The sequence below is a fragment of the Melanaphis sacchari genome, unplaced genomic scaffold, assembly GCF_002803265.2.
Source record: "Melanaphis sacchari strain LSU unplaced genomic scaffold, SCAv2.0 Contig7_pilon_pilon, whole genome shotgun sequence".
NCBI lineage: Eukaryota > Metazoa > Arthropoda > Insecta > Hemiptera > Aphididae > Melanaphis > Melanaphis sacchari.
Genome location: NW_020271560.1, coordinates 5,829,352 through 5,852,811, shown reverse-complemented (window position 1 = coordinate 5,852,811; position 23,460 = coordinate 5,829,352). Strand labels below are relative to the sequence as shown.

The window sequence follows — 23,460 nt, the reverse complement described above, 5'->3', positions numbered from 1 at the left end:
CAATTTTCGCCGTATCCAAAAGTAGCTTGCAGGCGTTTTTGTTGCCAGTCGCTTGGGAGACTGCGTTTTTTAGGCTGTCTGCGTTACTAGTATTTCTGCAGAGAGTTCTATGCGGACATATTCTAGTCTAGTCTTGGATATCGCGTTTATAGCCTAGCTCGTGCCTTAAATTCTTTTATCAGCTTTGATCTTTTTCAATGTTTCTGAGTACGAAGAGCCTTCAGTGCTAATTATATAGAGTCTTGTTTGTCTCGTTGCCTCGTTGGTGTGGCGATTTCTTAGTCGTCCTAGACTTTTTGACCACTTCGGTCTATGCTGCCTCTCCTACTGATTATTTGTCCCTTTTGTTGTTGGTTACAGCGCTTCCTCCAGTATCCATGGTTTGGGTCTCTGGGTTATTTTGGTGATTGTTTTCTTTGTTGTTCTCCCCGCAATTTGTTTTGCATCCTTTTTTCCTGCATCGCAACAATGCACGCCATTATTGCCTCGATCTTCTCGTCTTGTTTTTCCAGGCAATTAAGAACTTCAGTATTGCCGGTCGTTACTGGACCTAAACCCTGTGCTAACATACTTGTGCTTCTTTGTGTGGCCTTTTCTGCCGATAAGGATTTAGCTGGTTGTGGGAGTTTGGATGCAATTTGGCACGCTTCATTCAGTGCCGGGAGTAATAACTTTCTGTTTTTGGCCACTTCCTCTACTACGTCTATAATGTCCGTGATGCCTCCCTTGACTTGATCACTTTTGGTTAATTTTCCCAGCTCAATCAGAGAATCAGCTTTCTGGCATAATTTGTTAATTATGACACTTTGAGCTTTAATCATTGATTTGAGCTACATCATGGCCTGGAGCATGTTCGAGGAATTTAATAATAGAATCTAAGAAACGACCTATCACGCAAAATGGACGGACCAATGACAATTTGGTAATAATTATAGTTTATACATTGACGAAAATCGTCTGGGAGAGTTCAGATTTGACAATAACATTCGGCCGCCGGATCGCGCATCTGATCAACGGCATTCCTAACGGGAAATTCTATATATCTATTAATTACCAATATCGAAAGCATGGTTTACCCTGCACTAACCATTTCCACGATTATGCCACCACCAGCAAGGATCGGACCACAAACAGCCAGGGTGGAAATACGAAAGTGAGACAGGATAAGCCTGTGTACTGCGTATTTAACCTGCAGTGTTTAAAATTTGTAATAAATTATAAATCATAACGATTTTGAACGTATCTTGACTTATTATTTTGTATAATATAGTGTACTATAGTCTATAAGGACGTTTTTAACATTTGCAGTTACTTTTAACTTATAGGTTTGTAACTGATTGTAACTTGTAATTATATATTATCGATTTATATATCATGAACTAAAGCTGATTATAATTTTTACACGATTTTGTTTAAGGTGTATGAGATTATAATAAAATGTGAAAATCATACAGAATACAACTTAAAGTAGTCTATGCTAATTATTGAAATATTCGTATATAAAAAAACTTTTTTTAAATTTCATTAAATCAACAATAATTTCATTTCATTTATTAATAACCGATTTATTATTATTTTGGTAAACATGAAAACTATGAGAACTGTAAGCTTTGGAATAATTGATGGTTAAAACAACTATTTTGTAGAACAAAAGGCAGTGATTCCATTTTTTAATTTACTTTATTTAAAATTGCTTATTGTTATTAAATTGCTGGACTACCTAGCTCAATAATGACTATTTAACTGTCGTTATAAGTCCTTAAGACTATAAAGTTGTTACTAGTTAGTACTAAGTAGTAACTACTTAATATTATAACTTATAAGTTTACTATACTTATACTGTTATTCTTAATGTTGGACTCCATTACTTGCAGTAGAAAATTTTTAATTTGAATAATTAATTTTTTAATTACTAAAAAATTAATTGCCTATTTATTATTAACACTTGTGCTATAAAATACATAGCAACAACTTAACGTTTTACTCAAAGTACTAAACACGTATTTATTTATTTTATTATTATTATTATTTTTAATATACCTACCTATATTAAAAAAAAAAAAAAAGGAATATAATATAGAGTTGAATTTCTATGACTAAATTATGGCCTATTTTTTATTAATATTACAATAGTTTAATTGTAAAATCAAACATATTTAAATCGTTTGCTCAAAATTAAGATTTATAAATTAATGAACCTAATGTCATGTAACTACATAGTACTTTCTTAAATTTTGATTTAAATATTAATGTGTATAAATATTAAAATATGTTGAGACGTTGAGTTATAACAGCAATATAATTCATGATAGCATTAAATTGTTTAATATCTTATTCACTAATTAAGTATTATAACCTGATTTATAATTAATCACATATTGTATGCGATTAATATTAGGTAGGTACAATATAATTTGATACATAACCACACGACGAGTGATTATACAGATTACAGATAAAATAGAAAAATTTAAAATATAGCTATCTTTAACTGCTTAAAAATAGTTATTAATTGTGTATTTTAGGGAAGTTTACCAATATATATTGAAGTAAAATAAAAATAAGGTTTGGATTGAACATTTTACAATGGTAAAATTATACTACTAGTATAGGTATAAAAATATAGGTAACTTATGATAAATTTAATTTTTTACGGGTAAAACCCTTGGATATAAAATATATAAGCAACTATACAATATCAATGGTCTATTTTTCATGCTTGATTATTAACGTATGCATGTAAACTGTGGATGTTTATTTTTATTTTTATTTGATTTTCTTTCGACCTACAACAATTCATTTATTTAATACCTACTTGTCTGTTTTCAAACTATTAAAATGCAATAAATACTTAAAAAATTATATATTCAACAAATGCTACAAAAATATTTTTAATCTTTGATTTTAAAAATGAAAAAATAATAAATTTACATATAGTTGATATACATGTTATAATGTTATTCAATAGCATGCCAAAATAAATATCTATTTCACACATACAATTAATTGTAGACTGATTAATATGTAGGTAGTAGGTACCAACTAAAACAGTGTATCGTGTCGGATGGAATTACTTGTGTGTGATAAATTTATTTTAAATATTAATAATATTAAATAATAAACATATAATGTATGAATAAGGTCTTCACTATCTAAAATAAAATGAAAAATAAAAATATTGAGTACAAAATTTACAGTATGATTATTGAATCGTATGAATATAGATATACTTAAAATCGGATTTTAAAACTAACGATACCTAATTAATATATTGGCTGTTATCTGCAACATATATTTATGTTTTATATATATAAATATCGTGTAGACAATTTAAACAAGTTTTAATCAAATGAAAAATAATCAGTCGCTTTTGTACAAAATTGTATCATGTATTATGCTCTGGTCATTTTGAGGTTTTCGGATTTGTTTCTGCCGTGCAGTATGTCCTGAATTTCTTGAAGTGTCTTGCCTTCGGTTTCTGGCAATAAAAATGCCGTAAACAACAGTGCTAATATACAGCACACGGCAAAAAACCAAAATACAAAGTGTATGCCAATAGCATTGCACACCATATCAAACATCTTCGTTAGTACGAAGCCCAGCAGCCAACAAAAACTGGCTGTTAAAGCTGATGCCACAGACTTAAGATTGGTCGGAAATATCTCTCCCATAATAGCCCATGGTAGAGGACCGAAACCTGAAAATTATTTCAATGTATAATCAGTTCACAATTTTGTTCATCTAGGTCCATAAAGTACATAGTTATATTAAATTATTAAGTAGTATCATACATACAACTCTGTATGCCTAGTTAATATTAGGTAATAAAATATCCTCAGGACTGAGTATATTTAATTCTCGACTTAAGTCATATTGAATATTATATAGTTTTAAACAAATGTAAATAACGTACCGAGACAATAAGTGATGATGAAAAGTACCAAACTTGTAACCGGTAACCATCCAATAGAACTCACATCCTTTCCTGAATTTTGTAAATAGAAAAATAAGCCAAGCGCTCCCTATAATAATATCACAACAATAGAAATATGTTAAAACGATTTTTATGGACATTTTTATAAAAATATATAATATATCTATTGCTGGGTAATTATTTTTGACGTAAACCTGTAGTCAACATCTCTAATAAAATGTTACAAAAACGTAAACAGGTTAGGTTTTGTCAATTCCCCAACAGAAATTTTGAAGTTTTTTTATGGTTATGGTAAATATTATAGATATTTAAGTATATTTTTAAAGAGGAAGAATTATACAAAAATTGGAAATTCAAAATCTATTAAAATGACCACCTACCACACTACATTCACATTATGAACTGATCCATGTCCGAGCATCTTTCTTTATGTAATTGTATTGCTATAATTATTAACGTCTATCTTTTAAAAATTAAAAATACCCCCAAAATTGTATTCCCCGTACGGTTCCTGGGATATTCCATTAGTGAAAAAATTTTCAAAAACTGTGCACAAAAAGAAATAATAATAAAAGCGGGTGAATAAGTTGATCGACTTGCGTTTAAATGAATATTATATAACAAAATTAACTTGTACCTATATAATAAATTATACGTAATACCGTTATTGAAATGTTTTCAAAGTATTAAAATAATGTAGTACTTACGTCGGTAATTGCCATTCCGATTGCAGAAATGTATAGTAGCATTCTCATTGTAGTTTTCTTAGCTAAGGTCGGCGTCGCAGCAGCAGCGAACAACATCACCGTTCCGACGATTATTGTAGACACGCTGGCAGATAGATCGACACCGGTTTTCAAAAAAATTATTTCACTGTACAGCAACACCACGTTGATACCGCTGAGCTGCTGCCATGCTACCATGGCACAGGATATAATCACCGCCTTGATGTTTCCCTTGTTAGCAAATAGTTCATCGAAACTAGACTTTTGTTTCTTCGCCTCGTCGACGGATTTCTACAATGTAAAGGACGGATTATTATCTATTACTGATTTTATTATCATTATTTCTCTGGTATTTTTTAATTAAGTTCATAATATCTGGAAAGTGTAAACAATTAATAAGATCTATTATTTTAAAACTTTTTAAAGGTGTTTTTTTTTTTATTGGATGGTTTTTTTTTTAAGTGAATAAATGTAATCAATAATTATATTATAACACTCTTTAAGTATATAATTTAACATTTGGACTGCTTTTATGAGATAAGGCTAAATTATTAACTATTATTAGACAGTGAAAACTCGTGATGTTCTGAGTTAATGGTATACAAAGTAATATATCATCATATCAACAAGTAAAAACATAAATTAATGATAAGTATTACACTACAGTATATTTTATTATAAAATTAAAAATAAGAAATACAGTATACTATAATTTCTAATAAAAAATATTTGGTATAAAATAAAAATATCAAAAAGACATAAATTGTTTAAGTTTTTTGCAAAGCAATTGGTTTTGATTTTTAAAGTTCAAAAAAAAAAAGGCTTTTCTCTTAAAACCCGTCAAATTACGTGTTTGATGAAAGATTAATATACGTATAGGTCTGTACCTTGATATCTTCGAGCTCTTTGATCAGAGCCGTCTCTTGTGGATTACCGCGCAACCACCGCAACGATTCCATGGCCTTCTGCTCTCCCCCAGGCCGTATTAACAGTGACTGTGGCGAATCCGGCATCCACACGAACATGCCGAAGCACAGAACGGGCGTCGCCAGAGACACGATGGCTAGCGTTAGATATGATGTGTACGGTCCGACAATGTATTCGAGCAAAAATCCGACAACCAAGAAGAACTGCATCAGTGTACCCAATGATGACCTCAGACGCATCTAAATAATAATACGATGTCATAAACATTATATATATATTATAAACTATACATACACAGCGACATTCACGGATAGCTAATCAACCGTAATTCCATATTATAATACATTATTAATTATTATGTGTTTATGAATATTATGTACAACAGCCGAATGAGATTCGCAATTTCAACTACCGCGATATGTCTAAGATAAATATTACCTTAATCATATTGAAATAATTAATTCAGCAAAGTATGTGTTCGGATATGCCGGTTAATAGATCAATGTCATGGTTTGTATAATTATTACTATTCTGAACGATTCTAAATTGCAGTTTTTAAGTATTAAATAGATTTAAAAATGAACCATATGAACGGAAATATAATAATAATAAATTACTTAAGTACACTATAACCACAAAATAAGCTGTTAATATTTATTTATTTTATATCATTCAAACTTAAAATATTAAACAAATAATGTTGAATTGAAATTTACGTAAATAAAGTTAATTCTCATTTTTTATAATTATTTTATTATCTATTATTAAAAATAATTTTGTACTTGAAAATTAATAAAATCAATTAATTTAATTTATGACACACACAAAATGTGTAAATAAATGTAAAATATGGTTGATATTTAAAACATTTTTAAAATTATATGTACATCTTAAAATAATTTTTAAAATCTTGCAAATAAAATAAAAATGTTAACCCAATTGCTTTTAAGGTATTTTATCGACTTCCTATAAACACGTATAGTACCTAAAATAATTATATTCCTATATATACGTATGTCATAAATAGTTTATCTATTATTTTATAAACTAATGATATATAATTTTAAACAAAAACATGATAGTATAGATCAGTGGCCGGTAACCGGCGGCCCGCTTTAAATTCTATAACAATGAAATTTAATTGAATATCATATTTAAAAAAAAATTATATTGTATAAATATAATTGAACGTTTCTATTAGTCATATTTTATAATAGTACCTTGACAGTTACCGATAAGATAGAGTAGATACGACGAGTGTATTTGGGTTATAATCTTAATTTTCGATTGTATTCAGTAACATTGCGTTTTTCAAATCACATTAAGCCTATTAAGCAGTTGTAATTTTCATACTTTTATACTATAATAATATTATTAAAAACTGTAATTTTTATGTTCTATTAATCTATTATTTTAAAGTTTTAAACAGTTATTTTTTTTTCTAAGTAAATAAGTTGGAATATAAAATTTTAATTTTTGTCTGGCCCGCGAACTCTTTTTAATTTATAAATGTGGCCCGAGAGTCTAAAAAGGTTGCTGACCACTGGTATAGATGATATTTTCTCTTTTTCACTCTAGAATTTTTTTTGGATTAAATTCATTTAGTTGTTAGAGGTTTTCTCGTAGTTGTCTATCAATAATTAATAGTGCCTAGTACTTTATCGAATACAATTAATAATTGTATCATGCTTACGTAGATACATGACTACAATTTATGCCCACTAGATGTACTAATGTAGATAATAATTACCGTAAATCATAACACCAATTTTGAGTTATTGTGAATACACTTTTTAACATCATTCGAAAAATCATGTATACTTTAACATTAATGTGAAAGTTATTGTTTTAGTTATTATTATTGAGAGAGAAATAAACTGAGTGGATGATTTTAGCACGTTTCAACCGCTTTGAATGCAGAAGACGGGTTAACATTCATTCGGCGCTACCGTCAAGGCAACACGAAAAAAGTGATATATATATATATATATATATAATGTGTGCGTGTAATATACTAATATACCTCTGCTATTTCTGCGATGTACATTGGTACGGCGGTAAAAATGACACCGACAGCGATACCCGCCAACACCCGAGCCACGTACAGCGCTATGAGGTTGGAAATTGCGCCGATGATGATCCACGAGATCGCCGACAGTATCATGCTCAAAAGTATAGTGTTCTTACGACCTAAACGATCCAGCAGGGCTCCAGCGAGTATAGGTCCGATGGCCGCTCCCAGAGTCACTAGTGAGCCCACCCAGGAGCATTCATCGCTTGTGATTTTAATGCCGGTTTCACCGTTTTGAAGCTTCACCAGGGTTGGCGAAGACCACGTGAGTGCACAGCCGGCAGCTAGCGCGCCCATGTTCACTGCAAACACAAGGTACGAATACGATATTAAATATACGGTATATCTTGGTAAATTATTATAATCGCAAGCTTATCGTCTTATTGAGCACATTCCATATACATAATACTTATCGTTTTTATGTAAACATAATGAGTAATGTAGGTTAAGCCTAAATATATATTTCAAATTTGTCACGAATAACTTCATTCCAGGCAATAAATAAATCTAAAATTATTTCAATGTTGATTCATTATGAACATTCATACACATTCAAGTGCATTTATATTAAACTAATTTCCGAGCCCGCATCATAATTATTACGTGAAATGGGTTTCAAAAACGATTAAATGACGATAGATTCGTTAAACTTAAGACTAACTACAAACTTCATACATTCGTATCGTTCGAGACTATGTATGATATGATTATAAAATAATTAATAATACGTTGTGACATGAGTTATGAATAAGGTTTAAAAAAGGTTGGATTTGTTAGCATCTTGGGGTTAAACTGTACTCAGTTGCAGCCTTATAGGTTAAAAACTATATGCATTGATATTAATTAAAGACTAGTGCGATATTACACATCATACAATAACTGCTGCTGTCGATGAATGGTTATTTCATTGTTTAAGCACAAACTACGTTTGTACGAGTCATTTCGTTCACGCCACAACCACAACAATAATAATTACGTATTCGAATCTCTGAAGAAATGCGTATATTTACAAACAACTATATTATATAAACTTTCAATTAATATTACAATGTTTTTCTATAAACAAAATCAAATTAACAGCTATAAATATTAAATTTAATATACGTGGTTGCTAAATTGTATTATTATATTTTTTTTTTTACTGTCCTAATTATAATAATTTGTATCACGATTCAACATTATATTTTTTTTTTTATAAAATATAAATTTTTAGCATCTACGAGTATTATATTGATATTCAATATAATTTTGTTTTCGTTGAAAATCTGGTACGATTATGGTAATATTACAGATATCAACCCTATCGGAAACTTTTTAGTGATGATATCTAATCCAACTATTTTGCATGAATACCGATTGCGTTCCCTATAAGTCTAATCTGGGGAAAACAAATCAACTTAACGATGACTGATAAGTGACATATACATATATGTTGTTCAGTGGTATATTTACGTATGAGAAAATATCAAAGATGGTTACTTGATAAATTTTTATTTTTTTGGTAGGGTTTTTTACAGTTCAAGAAAATATTTTAGAAAATACAAAGAATAGACATTTTTAATGTTTAGAAAAAACGAGTCCGTAATAGTTGACGCTATTTTATCAACGAAAATCAAATCACAATAATAATTAATACTTAAATGTTCATTGTTGAAATATTCTAAGTATAAACACTACATATCAATAATATATTATATACAATCAAAAATAAGTTGGTACTATAATAAAATATAATTATAATAGCTATAATCTAATAAGTATAAAAATTATGGACGGGTAAGGAATAAACTAAGTGAGGTTAGCTAAATCACCTGAGTATAAAATTAATCTTACAGATTTGGTAAGTAATAACTTAAGTCTAAAAATAATATAAATGAAAGTTTATGAACAAGTTTAATTTCATGTTAGAAATGTAATGATATATAATATAAATAATATAATAATAAATAAGGTAATGATATTTAAATGCCACATATATTTGTAATATATTTAATATCAGCAAAAATATTTAAGGTTTCAGATGACATAATATATATTATGTTATAATAATATTGAAATTTAAATATATCACAAATTATGAATTTCTTATTAAAATACATTAAAGAAAAAAATTGTTTGTATTTTGTTTTATTACATACTTATAAGTATCACAATTTCTAGACAACTTCCAAAAATTCCCTGAAGTTAATGAATTCATGAAATAAATACACCAAACCCCTTGAAGTCAGTGATCTCTATAATATAATACATACCCTTCCTGACAAAATGCTTAGTAGGAAACGATATAAATCTTTTGTACTAACTGTCGGCGTTTAATAGAATTCATTTTTTTTTTACCCAACCTTGTTATATTTAATTAATTATTTTTATTATATTTTTTTTTTTTTTTTTTTGTAACGTGTACAGTTTACTGTATATCAACATTTAGCAAAGATTGTCAACGACATTCCTTTTCACCTTAATAACTAATCATGCCTCATATTTAATTACAAACCAATGACAAAATCACATCAACTAAATAAAGGCCACTATATAGTACCGGGTATACCAAAATTCATATCGTCTAGTCTTGTGGATATAGCTTGATAGTGAAATAAATTTTCAACAGCAATAATTTATCTATTTTAATTTACATTCTCGTAGCCTGTAAAAGTGTTTATTAGTGAACGGTTTCGATCTATCATCACGTATTCGGATAACGAAATTGGGATGTTGACGGGTTTTTTCAAGAACGTTATATTTTACGTTCCTCAACGACAAAATAATAGTATTGCTTATATTTATTTATTTAACTAAAAATATTATGTTACTATATAGTGCTTTAAGCGTATTTTTGTTTCAACCGAAATATTAAATAATTAGCTATTACAAGTGGATTACAGTATTAAACTACGAGATATTATCTGTTTAATATTAATATTTTAAATCTAAAAATTGGCATCTATCCGAAAGTGCAATATTCGTCGTTTTATACTTGAATGCATTATAATATATGCAGTGATAACTTTATGCTGAAGATCTTGGAATATTTTAAAGTTGGTACTATAGTGATACTCGGATGTCAGATGATGTAAATAATCATTTAAATGTCTTTTGCGATAAAACTCCTAAGTGTAACAAAACAAATATTATTAAAATAATTTGGCTGACGAACAAGAAATCATTTCTCCATTTCTCCCTCACTCTTTATTTTTCTCTCACAATCAATCACGACATGTTCTGCGATCGCATATATAACTTTAAAAACAACACCCCAAATAATCGTCAATGATATTATATACTATCACGAACACAATATCGCATTTTAAACGTACCGTAGTTTTAGTGTAGTGAGTTTCCTCATACTAACAAAGTATTTTTTTTGTGTTACTTGCATAACATATTCACTACTCAGTGTCTATATAATAACAATAATGAGTTCGATAAAACCCCATAACAATGGTAATAGTTATACGGCTACATCCAAATTGAATCCCTTAAACTAAAAAAACATACTAATTGAGTGTTATGACAAAAAAAAAAAATACTTTAAAAATTTAGTCCCCGTAAAAAAATTCATGATATCTAACATTTAAGCTCCGTGAAAAAAAACTGAATATAATAATTGATTCCCCCGTATAAGTTATTATAAGTGTTAACTAGCTGAACTGTTCCAATAAAAAAATTTTCCATCTCATTTATGCTTCTACTGACTTACCTCTGCCTATACTTTTATTATAAATGTAGGTATGATTAAAACTTAAAAGTGTTTGTTTTTATCTATTATTTATTTATTTTTTTTTTTTTTTACTTCATTTAAAATAACAGTTTTTTTTTTGCACTTAAGTATTTTTGAACATTTTTTTTTTTTTTTAAAGTCATGAATTCAAATTGAAATTCTCAAAAATAATATTTTTTTTGTTATCTGAAGGTGTAAAAAAAACTTAGAAAGTATTTACTCGTATATATTTTAGTAACAAAAATTTAACTCATTTTATAGAAAACTTGGTTGGCAACTATTTGTACATCTCCATATTTCAAATTTGTTTTAAAGTAACTTAAAAGAATGAAACTTAAAATTATTTTTAATATCAAAGTTTTATTTTGTTTACTTGACATATTCATATTTTTAGAATTAATCTCCATCTGTATGGGTGTATAACACAACACTAATCATTTAGCAGAATTGTAGTGATGTATACTTGTTATATACTTGTATTACAAGCAATAGGAATTAATGTTTAAAAATATAATATATTACCCAGTACCCACACCTATATGCAATTGTGCGATACGTATTACGCATGTCTGATAAGTCACGAGTTCGCGACCCAACTAATATATATATATCATTATAAAATTCGAGACTTAATTCAGACAAACTCGGAACTAAAATCAAACAGTTTCCAAATTGTATAATTTTTTTTTTTTTTTTGAGTGGAAAAACTCAATTTGAATACACCGAGTTACACATTTTATAATTATTATAGTCTTACGCTATATCCAGAAATCTAAAATGTCTATAGATTCTATTTGGAAAGTGTCAATAATTTTATAGATGTATAATTTAACACAACGATCATCTTAATACATATTGTCTCCTGTTGGAAAAAAAACTATATAATAACTGTAAATAATTATAATAATAAATATGATAAGATATAATATTATATCACTGTATCTGTATTTAGTAAATACGTTGTATCCCCTTTGGATATTTATTTTTTTTTTATTTGCGTAGCATACTTTAGCATATTTTAGATAAAATGCATGTTGTCTTGCTATTATATATGTATCTATATTCATATTTTATAGTTATAACAAAAAAAAAAAAAAAAAATTGCTTCAACGTTTAGAGATAAAATATGTATGAAACAATCATATTTGTATTATTAAATTATGCGGTTAAACCGCGTATAAATGTGCCTAAAACAGATTATTTCAATCACTCGATAATATAAAACACATTTATTTGTATTCTATTAGGCATAATATATTTTTTTAATTATTATATATGTTATAGTTTACCTAAATAAATTTTACAGTAGGTACTAATAAACTAATTTAAATTCTACATAATAAAAACGTTTAATTTTATTATAATATCGTTTTAATAATGATCGTAATATTATATTATGATGTATTATGACGTATTAAATCTATTAGAACAATAATCATATTTAATTACACACAATTTTTATAATAAAATGTCCATGAGATGATAATAAAATATATTATACTAATCCCTTTAATACGATGCCCAAAAAAAAAAACGTAAGCAGGTGCAGCTTTGTTATGGCATTCGTAATTATAGTTGTAAATTTGTATTTGAAATGATGGGTATAATAATAAACTCTAAGTTCATATAGTATATTATAGGAGTACAAAGCAATTTTAATACGATGTAAAGGCATGTAATTATTAACTAGAATCATAGGTTAGGTTTGATTTTTGATTTTTGTTTGATACACAAATCAATATATGAATATAAATATTATAACTCGTATCTCGTGCATACAATGTGTGCAAAATTTATTTAAAATTTATTTTATTTAATGGTTTACATCAACAAATTGTGATATTATATTTTAAATAAGTACTATAATACTAACTATAATTAAATTGTAAACTTATCATAATTTATCGGCACACAATTATTATTTTAATTACATAAAATTGACTTCTATATGTGTATGGATAATTACATTGGTATTAATAACATTTTACTTGATTGATATAGAAATCGTAAGATAATTTATTGATATGATTTTTTTTTTTTTCATCAAACAAGATCAATATATTTAAAAAGAAAAAATCTGATGATAGAAGTTATAACGTTTTTAACGAATATTGTCCGATGAGAGATTTAATACATATAATGTACTATGCATATTACACAAAACAACGGATTATCAAATTAATAAATAACGTCGTTTACTACCAAATATTATTAGTATTTAAGCATAAAATTCACAAAAAAAAAAAATAAATAAAAAAAAAATTGTGTTAATGTAATATATATTTATTATTTTTTAATTTTTACTCAGAAAATTCGAACTCAGCAACTATTTGTTTTCATATAATGATAATTTTATGACAACATCATTGTTTAGCTTGATAACGTATTACCGTAAAATATAAAATAGTACTCGAAGTAAAATAAAGAAATTTAACAAAAATAGTTATGATATCAAAAATAGGTTGGTATATTATTTTATGATAGAACAACATTTTCAAACGCATATTATATTCTAATTTCTGTCAGTAGTGTATTAAAAACAAAATTGAACTAAAGCTATAAGTAATGCTTGTAATAAAATACGAGTGAATATAAATATTTAATAAAATATAGTGTTAGTATATCAAATACTAAAAAATAACAATGAAACTTTTAGTTTTTTGATTTACTATTAACAATAATAATATTATCGTTATGTATGTATACAATTGTACATTATGAATTAAAATTACTATGAATATGTATTATCTTCAGTTAAACATAGTTTTAATGACGTTGAGTTACCAAATTAAAATATATATGCTTGAGTAATATAACAATTTAATAATTCAAAGCGTTTTTAATTATATCTTATAAATAATATAAACGAAATTAATAAATTCATGGACGTTTTACTAATTATACGACTTGTGCTATAAATTATAGATGCCTATGTCTATAAAGTTTAAGTATATTGTATCAATAAGAATATGTTGTAACTTGTAAGTATATAGAAAACATTAAGTCTAAACGAACAGATAATCTTGTTTTTATTTTGGAAGGTCCAGTAAGACGTATATAATAATATAATACAAAGGACAAGGAATAGAATTTTACGATTTCTTTTTTTATTTACTCGACGCTCTTTGTGACCCAGCAAGATCAGATTTTTTTATATATTCTGATACAGACATATAATCCTATGTTCAGCCGGCACTCCCCACTAAATTCAAAAATAAAAACTACACCTTGGTAGACGTCGTCCTGTAGTATATATAGGCATATTTTCGTTTTAGAAAATGCATTGTATATATATATATATCTTTCGGTTGTCGTACATTTCCTGTTTCGTTTTGAAAAACTGGTAAAGTAATAAATTACGAAGATAAAAACAACAAGTTAGGCCTACCTACCTACACATACATTATACAAAACGAATCATTTCTATCAGCCGATCCAACGTGGAGTTATCCAAGCATTAAAATAATAAAATGTGTTTTATTTTTTATATATACCTATATAAGCCTATACTATACACCTTAATATTTTGAAATACCGCATGCCATACTACGCATATCGATGGTTAGGTAATATTTTTAAATAAAATATAATATTATAGATAATATACACAACAGGGTTGAACAAATATAATAATACACATCGTATAACATATAGTCTACAAGTACAATATATAGACTATAACCTACTGTATAGTCTGTAACACTATAATGTGTAAAAATCAGATTCACGTTTGTCGTTATAGCGCGTAAATGCTGCGGTGATAATGATAATTGTATACAATTTTTATATGTATTTATCTAATCACGTTGCCTGCATTTCCATTTTTATTGTTGTACAATTTTGTAAAATACTTAATTAAAAGTAATTTAATAAAACCATTCAAATAGTACACAAGTACGTATTTTAAATACTTTTGAAAAAAGCATCTATATTTTAAATTAAATATTTTTTTCTTTTTAGTTTATATATTTCCTATTTTTAATTTAATCACGTTAAAAATCAAAAAATCAATGATAATTGTATGCGTGAATTTAAATCAGAATCTATATTCACAAAAAATATCATCAATCGGCTAAAAGTATTATTTTATATGTTTAGTATAAAATGGTATATTTTTAAAAATAATTGAATAACCATAATGTGGATAGGTTTATGGCAACATAGTCGTTTTGATGACTATTATACTTAAACGATAATTTAAACAATCTTACAAGATGAGTATTTTATAGTTAAACTCTAAATGATCGGCTTAAATGCCTCATAAATTTAAAGCAAAACATAAAAATTCTAAAAAAATGTAATTCAGATGGTTGATTTAAAAGGTGAAATAAAATGTTATGTAAAAAATTTAAAAGTATCTATAAATACTATTTTAAAATATTTGTATTAATACTTAAATATTTTTTTTTTTACTAAATATTTAAATAATGTATAAGACTATTTTGGGTAACTCACAGATAAAATTAAAAGTATACAGAAACAGTAAAGTATACGATGAGTAACTAATCACGTAGTGAGCTGCGATCAATCACGTACGTCATAATAATTGATAATTCTAAAATAAATTTAAACAATTATATTTTCGCTGAATTACATAAAAAACATTAACTTTTTTAAATATAAACGATTAAGTAGAAAAAAAAATCTATTTGAAATTAGTCGACGTAAGCAATAAATGTCTAAATTTCTTAAACGTAAACATGCCATCGAATGTTTCGATTAAATAACTACAGTACAACAATTTTAGTCAAAAAATAGAATCAAATTAAAATTTAACCTAACATTTGCATTTTAAAACAGTGTTGTTCCACAGATTTATAAAAACTTAAGACATCATGAACAACCATGTAATAGATTTTTTTTTCCTAATATAATAACTTAACTGTTGGCAATATTATTATTATTATTATTACTATTATATAAAACATTAGAAATAAATACTATTTAATTCGATGAAATGCAAGTCTATGTTCTTTACAGAGCATACCATTCCCTATGATATACGACTATAAATTTAGACAAATGTTTTCAATCAAAACGCATAATTTATAATAATATATAAATACTGTCTGTCTCACACTGTTCGATGTTTAAGTTTGTTAATCACTGTAATATTTAAACAATATATTTACATTATAATATGTAATTTTGAGTTTTACATCTAATAACTGCGTCAGTTAGAGTTGTGGGAATTTATTTGAAAAAAAATCTCTTATCTTATTTCCACTGCTTGAATTCAATTAATAGAAGCAAAACATAAAACATTTATTTATATTTTTTATTTTTTTTTCTGAAAAATAAAACAAAATAATTTGAAAACGAACAAAAAGAAAGTTGACCGTTTATATTGAGAAACCAATTCGTTTTGTATATGTTTGAAGTAATGATCCGACCAGAAACGTTCCGCATCGAGTATTTTGTTTTACCTTTACATGAACACAATATCATACTTATACAGTATAGTTACGGATTAAAAAAAAAAAAACAGATTTCAAAAATCTTTAGGGTTAATTAATTAAATGCTACAGATTATTTTTTCTTTCATTTTATCAACAAAAAAAATGTTATAATACTGCGTTATAAAAGAGATGAATAATTCACGAAAACATACTTTGGAACACAAACATTTCTATATATTCTTAACCTTAAGTATTGATATATTTCCTTAACAAGTTATTTGTGTTCAAATCCATTGTTTGAATTGCTCATAAAAACAAATCTACTTTTAACAAGTTATTCTTGTTCTTAATTATTTATTCAATTGATAGGAAAAATCTCGAGAACTAATAATATTTATTGACTTCAAATAGAATGTAAATTGTAAGTACAAGAAATAAAAATAAAAATGTCACTTCATTGTCATAACATTTTTTATTTTTAGTTACCGATAAACTTTTTTAGTAGAACGATAAAAGTCATTTGTTATTCTGACTATAAAAATATTATTTGTTGCAGTATATAGAACATTTTCACTAGAACCATACGCGTAAAAACATTTAGAACCGCGATAAAACGGAATAAAATTCCATAATAGAAACCTCGTATCAGCTATAAATAACTTAATTTTAAAAAAGCAAATCTAAACATCGAATATACTTATATTTATTTTAAATATTTCAACCCAACCCAACGTCTATTGAGTGTAAGTCAGTCACTGCAAAAAAACTTAAAAACAGATGGACCTTTAGAATTGAAGTGTTGAGAGAGAAATTTATTTTTAAAAATCAAGAGATCTGCCGAAGAACCCGTAAAAATAACAACATCAAAAATAATTATAAACCCGGCCCTCAACGTATATAGGATTAATATTTTATTTTTATTTTTTAAATCACATGTACATATCATTAAATCGTTATAAATATTATATATTATAGCACTTACCCGTGCATGCTGCCAGGTAAAGGTTGAGCGAGCTGTGCGGACGATCGGAATTCGATTTCATGGCAGCGGACGAGTTGAGTTCTTCTTGTTGTGGTTGTAGTGACTGATGGCTAAGCGGAGCTTTGTCCCCGTTGGAGAGCGATGCACGAGTGCCGTCGTCCACCGTCAGCGCTTCGCCTTCTCGGCTACCTGGCCCGGGCAAAGCCCCTTCCTCCATTAGCGTCTCTAACTCCATAGGACTGGTGAACTGCGGCCGCGCGTAACCAGACGTCTTCCTCCGGGGGGGACCACCACCACCACTCAGATTCAACCGGTGTGTCTGCTGGGGTTGCGGTTTCGGCGGTTTCCTATAATACAGCAACAATAATATATTAATAATACTATAATATACAAGATCGTGATTTTGTACGATAAAATATCATATTGTAATGTGTAACATGGAGTAATTCAATGGTATTCCGTTAAAAATTCAAAAAATGAGGCACAACTACGATTTTTAATCTACAAATAAACAAGAGGTGCAAGTATAAATCCTTAAGATTTTCAATAAGTAATTCAAATAATTTTCAAAATGTTTAAAGTTGAAAATCGTGAGTCAAAATGACTACGAATAAATTAACTATTCAGCAAACTGTGTATGGTAATTACTACCTAATTAATATTCCATATTTGAGAAATTACAAAAATTACAAAAATTACTAAGATTAAATGATTGTTAATTCGCATTTCGTATTTTTTTTAACCAACTTGTATATATAGGCTCTAATAAAAACAAAACACTTGATATTACGTATATAAAAAGGCAGAGTAATTATAGTTTATTGGAGTTAAGTTCATGTACATACCTACGTTATATCTTTTAACATAAATGCATAAAATAAATTTATTGCATAAATGAATTTATAGTACTTCAATACTGAGTACTAATGACGCGCAAAAATTTCATATCAAGCAAATTTATAAAATCGAAAAAAAACCTCAAGATTTAAGCTATCTAAAATAAATTACAACTTAACTAATAAAATTTGTTTTTTTTATTTTTTAAACCATACAATAATGTCTAAAAATACGATTCATGATTTTTATCAAAAATAAATATATTGGTTTACATGATGTTTTTTTTTTGTCCTATTGGAGCATTTAAAAATTCTATAACCTTTAACTATGAGGGTGGTTTTTAGTGAATATTTAGTTCTACTTTGGAAAGTAAAATAAAAAATTCTCCAGTAAAATTTTTAAAAAAATCGCTAGTTTTTGAAGATATAGTATTTTTTTTAAATCTAATTCATAAGTGAATAACCGTACATTTTCAACAAATATTTAGGTAAATATTTTTTAAATAGTATAATTCTTAAAATATTTTAGTTCTTTATAAGCTATTCATAAAAACATTTGAAATTTTTAACTTTACTTAGTTATTTCAATAAAATGTTGGTTATATTTTTTTCTAAAAAAACTTACATATATAATAGAACATTTTTCATAATTTATTATTACATCAACTTAAAATACTAAAAAATCATACATACAATTTTTTTCTACATACATTTGAAGTTCAAATGTTGATGAAATCGAAAAAAAGAAAAATAACGGTTTCAGTTGTTTTTTTATAGGTAGTTATAAATATTATTCAACGGGCTTAAGGACTTAATTTTTTTTTTTTTTTTTGCCTTAACGTTATTATGTAGTAATTTCTATAATATAAAATAAAAGTTCAAAAATATTTAAATATTATAGAATTGAATATTTACAAAAGTTAAAATATGTAGGTATGCAATATTAATGGAAAACATAAGAGCGATCTACTAAATCATTTATATCAATATAAATAAATTATGAAATATCCTTAAAAATTTAAGTCATTAATCAATATAATGGATGTATTAAATTTGATTTTAAAAATAAATCACTACTACATGATCAAAAACGGTGTGTCTGAAGAAATACTCTCTGAACCTAATATAGAGCAGAACGGTTTTCCAGATTTCATTATTTAAAAAATTGCAGAGGGAGCTAATTTGATTAGATTTTCGAAGTAGACTTATTATTACATATACCTATATTATTATACACAGCAACACACTTAATCAATTAATCGTATATATATATATTGTATATACTATTTATATACATGATAGCACAACACATGTCACGTATATGCACTTGGTATACACACATCACATACACTATAAATAAATGTTATATGAAGTTTAGTAAAATTCCATGCCAACGCACTTCGGAGCCTTGCTATTTGTTTTGTGAACAATGAAACAGTGATAAAATATATAAATACTATAATATATTATACCCACAAAATATCATCGATGATGATGAAAACACTATATTTGTATATAAATTAAATGTTTTACAAACAACAATAATTTATAAGACATATTTACACACAAGTAATAAACGCGCCGTTATAAAGATGAGTAAACTTTAAATATGAAAAAATTAAATATTACATGCTAAAATAACTTAAGAAACAAAAATAAATATATTTTTAAGTAAATTTACACTTAAATGTAAAACATCATACCATACTATTTCTATTAAAATATAAGTATCTATAGGATTATTTTTAAACAGAAAATCTAAAGTTTAAAAATATTTATATTCTCCAAATAAGTTTATAACACTGAAAAAAGTATTTTTATTGTGTTTTAATAATTATGTCGGAGTATACGACACGGTTCAGATGTCTTTAACTTAAGAACGCTTCGCGAAGACGTCAGATTAATTCATAAGGTTATAATTGCACGAGTATTTAAAAAAAAACTATTACTGTATTCATTTTTACTATTTTTGATGGGAAAAAGTTTTTTTTTTTGATTCAATACATACATAGAATTTTTTGATTTTCTATCGCCGTTGATCTTTAAATATGTCCATGACTCGCAAGTTATGGTACTAGAGTAGTATATTAATATGACTTTTAACCGCCCAAATATTTGAAAATGTAAAGAATGAACATCATAATACATGAGTAATAAAATAAATACAGAAACACACAGGTATATTGTTTATTATTGTTCTCACATGCGACGTGTTTTCTAATTTGCTAATTTATACATAGTTCTAACAAACTCTAAAATATCACTGTTACCGACACATTCACGATTAGGGTATATTACGATTTTAAAGCTAGGTTCACATCTACGTCGCCGTCGTTATTTCGTTTGGCTTTTATCGTATTCTATTTTTCAAAGTATACAAGTAATACAAATGTTTCTGACCAAAATTTGTGTAGAAAATTTTTTTTTTATCGTTTAATGATATATTTTTAAAACTACAGAATGCCGAAGTATTGAAACACCAAATAGTATACGAGAGTTTCAAACTTTAAAGATACGAACATAAATCGATAAACGTATAAATGTATAATCCGATGATCATACTTCACACTAAATTAATAGTGCTGGCTTATAAATAGGAATATTATTCATTGACTTGAAAAGTACGAAATCAAGACAATATCGAATTTTGGTGCTTCAATACTTGTCAGTTGTCACTTCTGAAAATTAAACGATAGTACATACAACACAATTAAAATACTACGTACACGCAAATATCTATTTTTTGTGTAAATGACATACAAAATACATATGATGTGTCGATTTAAGGGAACACTACAAGTTTGTCTTTCCAGATTTGAAGCAGTTGAAACAATATTTGGTACTCGCCAAACGACCATCACCGCGCAATGTACATCTTATCATTATTATTATTATTATTACTAACATTATACGCGTTTGCACGGATACCGGAAAACCATGACGCTAACAACACACATATTATGTTACACATGTCATGTAAACTGCATTATCTACGTCGTCGTAGTGTCCTACGGGCTACGGTTATGGAACTTGTAAATCGTAATGGACGACGTTAATGATTGCAATGCGATATTGCACATGCACTGGACAGGTTAAGTGCGCGAGGCCACCGTCAGCGTGGAATACCGTGAATCTCTGATACATGTTTTGGTAGATTGACTATATTATATCTTTAACACGAGTACAGAGTCGGCAGGTCGAAGATCGCAATAAAACAACACTGACAGAAAAGCCCAACGCAAATGTTTTGCACGTATTCCTATCCAGTGTGTTTTAACTGCGTTATATTGCTATTTATATTTATATCACGGTTTGATCGCTTTATCGTTATATAACTATAGTGGTTGTTGGAATAACAATATAAACTGTGTGGAATTACACGTTTTAATTACAATAATTAGTAGACCGTTATGTCACAGTAAGCGACATGCATTACTTGTTTACCGTGTAAATTTACTAAGAAAATTCCGAATTCCAGACCGTTCGAAGTTTTATCAACTTTTTTTGATGCGTTCAAAACAATTCCTGTACATCATTCGTGGTTTTCAATGAGTGATTAAGAAAAATTGCTTTTCCAGTTTCGAACATACTTTATTTTAAGCACAATAACTAATGAGTAATGACGTAGTAGTTAGTATTGTGGAACTGTTGGAAACGTCATTGTCAAGACGTAACATAGGTATAATCGAACTCTCGAAAGGTCGTCGCTTGACCACATATCTCTGATGACATCATATTCAGACATAAAACGAAACTGTACCAAATCTTCGTCGTTCAGATCAAAATACTACATCTATTACACATGGATTTTTCGGGAATATCTATAAAATGTGTCTGTAATACACAAATTCACCAATTAATTAGTAACTAATAAGATTTAATAATACTATTGCTCAACAAATATTATGTACAGAGATTAAAATTTCATTTCAATAACGACTAAAATGGTTTTATTATTCATTTATTACACGTAAGTTTACATTAACACAGTTATTATAAAACTTTATTTTTTCCAACTTATTTAAATATTTACTATCGATAACAATATTGTAAATTATCATTAGTTTATTTTTTTTTATATATATTAAAGATACCGCAGATTCAATGCATAACATCATATTAGGCAATTTATGTACTTAATAATTATTAAAGAATACTGATTGCAAGAAATTTACTATAGAAGATTGTAAAATAAGATAATGTGTGTATACAGGTAAAACATTCCCACTATGTTTGTCGTCGTCAAAAACTATTCATAAAAATGCATTTTTACATAGCATTGGACTACTTTATTAGTATTTCTATTTTTCGTATATATTAAAACATATATGAATTAATTAGTATACTATTTTCGATAAATTACAACTCATTTGAATTTCTAACATAAAAGAATAATAAAATAATCAATATATTATTGTATGCTAAATAGATTAATATGGGTTTTGAATTTATATAAATTCTGAGCACCCAAAGTAAGTGTATCGGTTTTATTGCATTAATTATTTATTATCATACTTTAGTTTTTTGAAAACTCTTCAAAAATATTAAGATAGTTTGAACAGGTAATTTTCTGATGTGACGCTTAAAATGTCTTTCAAGCCTAATCAAAAACTACTGACAACGGTCAGACACATTTAAAGAAACGATTTAACGTGCGCAAGATCATATGTATAGTGGTTTTAGCATATCGGATCAATATCTATAAAAAATTAATGCAAAGATTTATGAGATTGATATTTAACTAAATGTTGCATAAGTATCTCTACAAATCGGTTATTAGTATAAAAAGTATCGATTATAATATCAGTAATAAAGATCAGTTAAGAATAAATAATTATACAGCCCTACAAGCGAGTCTCTTTAAATAG

The 23,460-nt window shown here is 27.1% G+C and overlaps 1 protein-coding gene across 3 annotated transcripts in view; it reads right to left on the bottom strand.

Annotated features, from left to right (window-relative positions):
* Positions 1 to 3,058: 3,058 nt before the first annotated feature.
* LOC112601862 (facilitated trehalose transporter Tret1-like) overlaps positions 3,059 to 23,460 on the bottom strand; it is a 43,980-nt gene continuing 23,578 nt past the window's right edge. For 2 of the 3 annotated variants that reach the window (XM_025349692.1, XM_025349693.1), the window contains exons 2-7: positions 17,757 to 18,103; positions 7,610 to 7,959; positions 5,547 to 5,825; positions 4,642 to 4,950; positions 3,914 to 4,022; positions 3,393 to 3,697 (exon numbers count right to left, since the gene is read on the bottom strand). In XM_025349692.1, the coding sequence (XP_025205477.1) occupies positions 3,393 to 3,697; positions 3,914 to 4,022; positions 4,642 to 4,950; positions 5,547 to 5,825; positions 7,610 to 7,959; positions 17,757 to 18,103 (1,699 nt within the window). Of the gene's footprint in view, positions 3,698 to 3,913; positions 4,023 to 4,641; positions 4,951 to 5,546; positions 5,826 to 7,609; positions 7,960 to 17,756; positions 18,104 to 23,460 lie in introns of all 3 variants that reach the window. The other variant, XM_025349691.1, reaches the window with a different exon arrangement.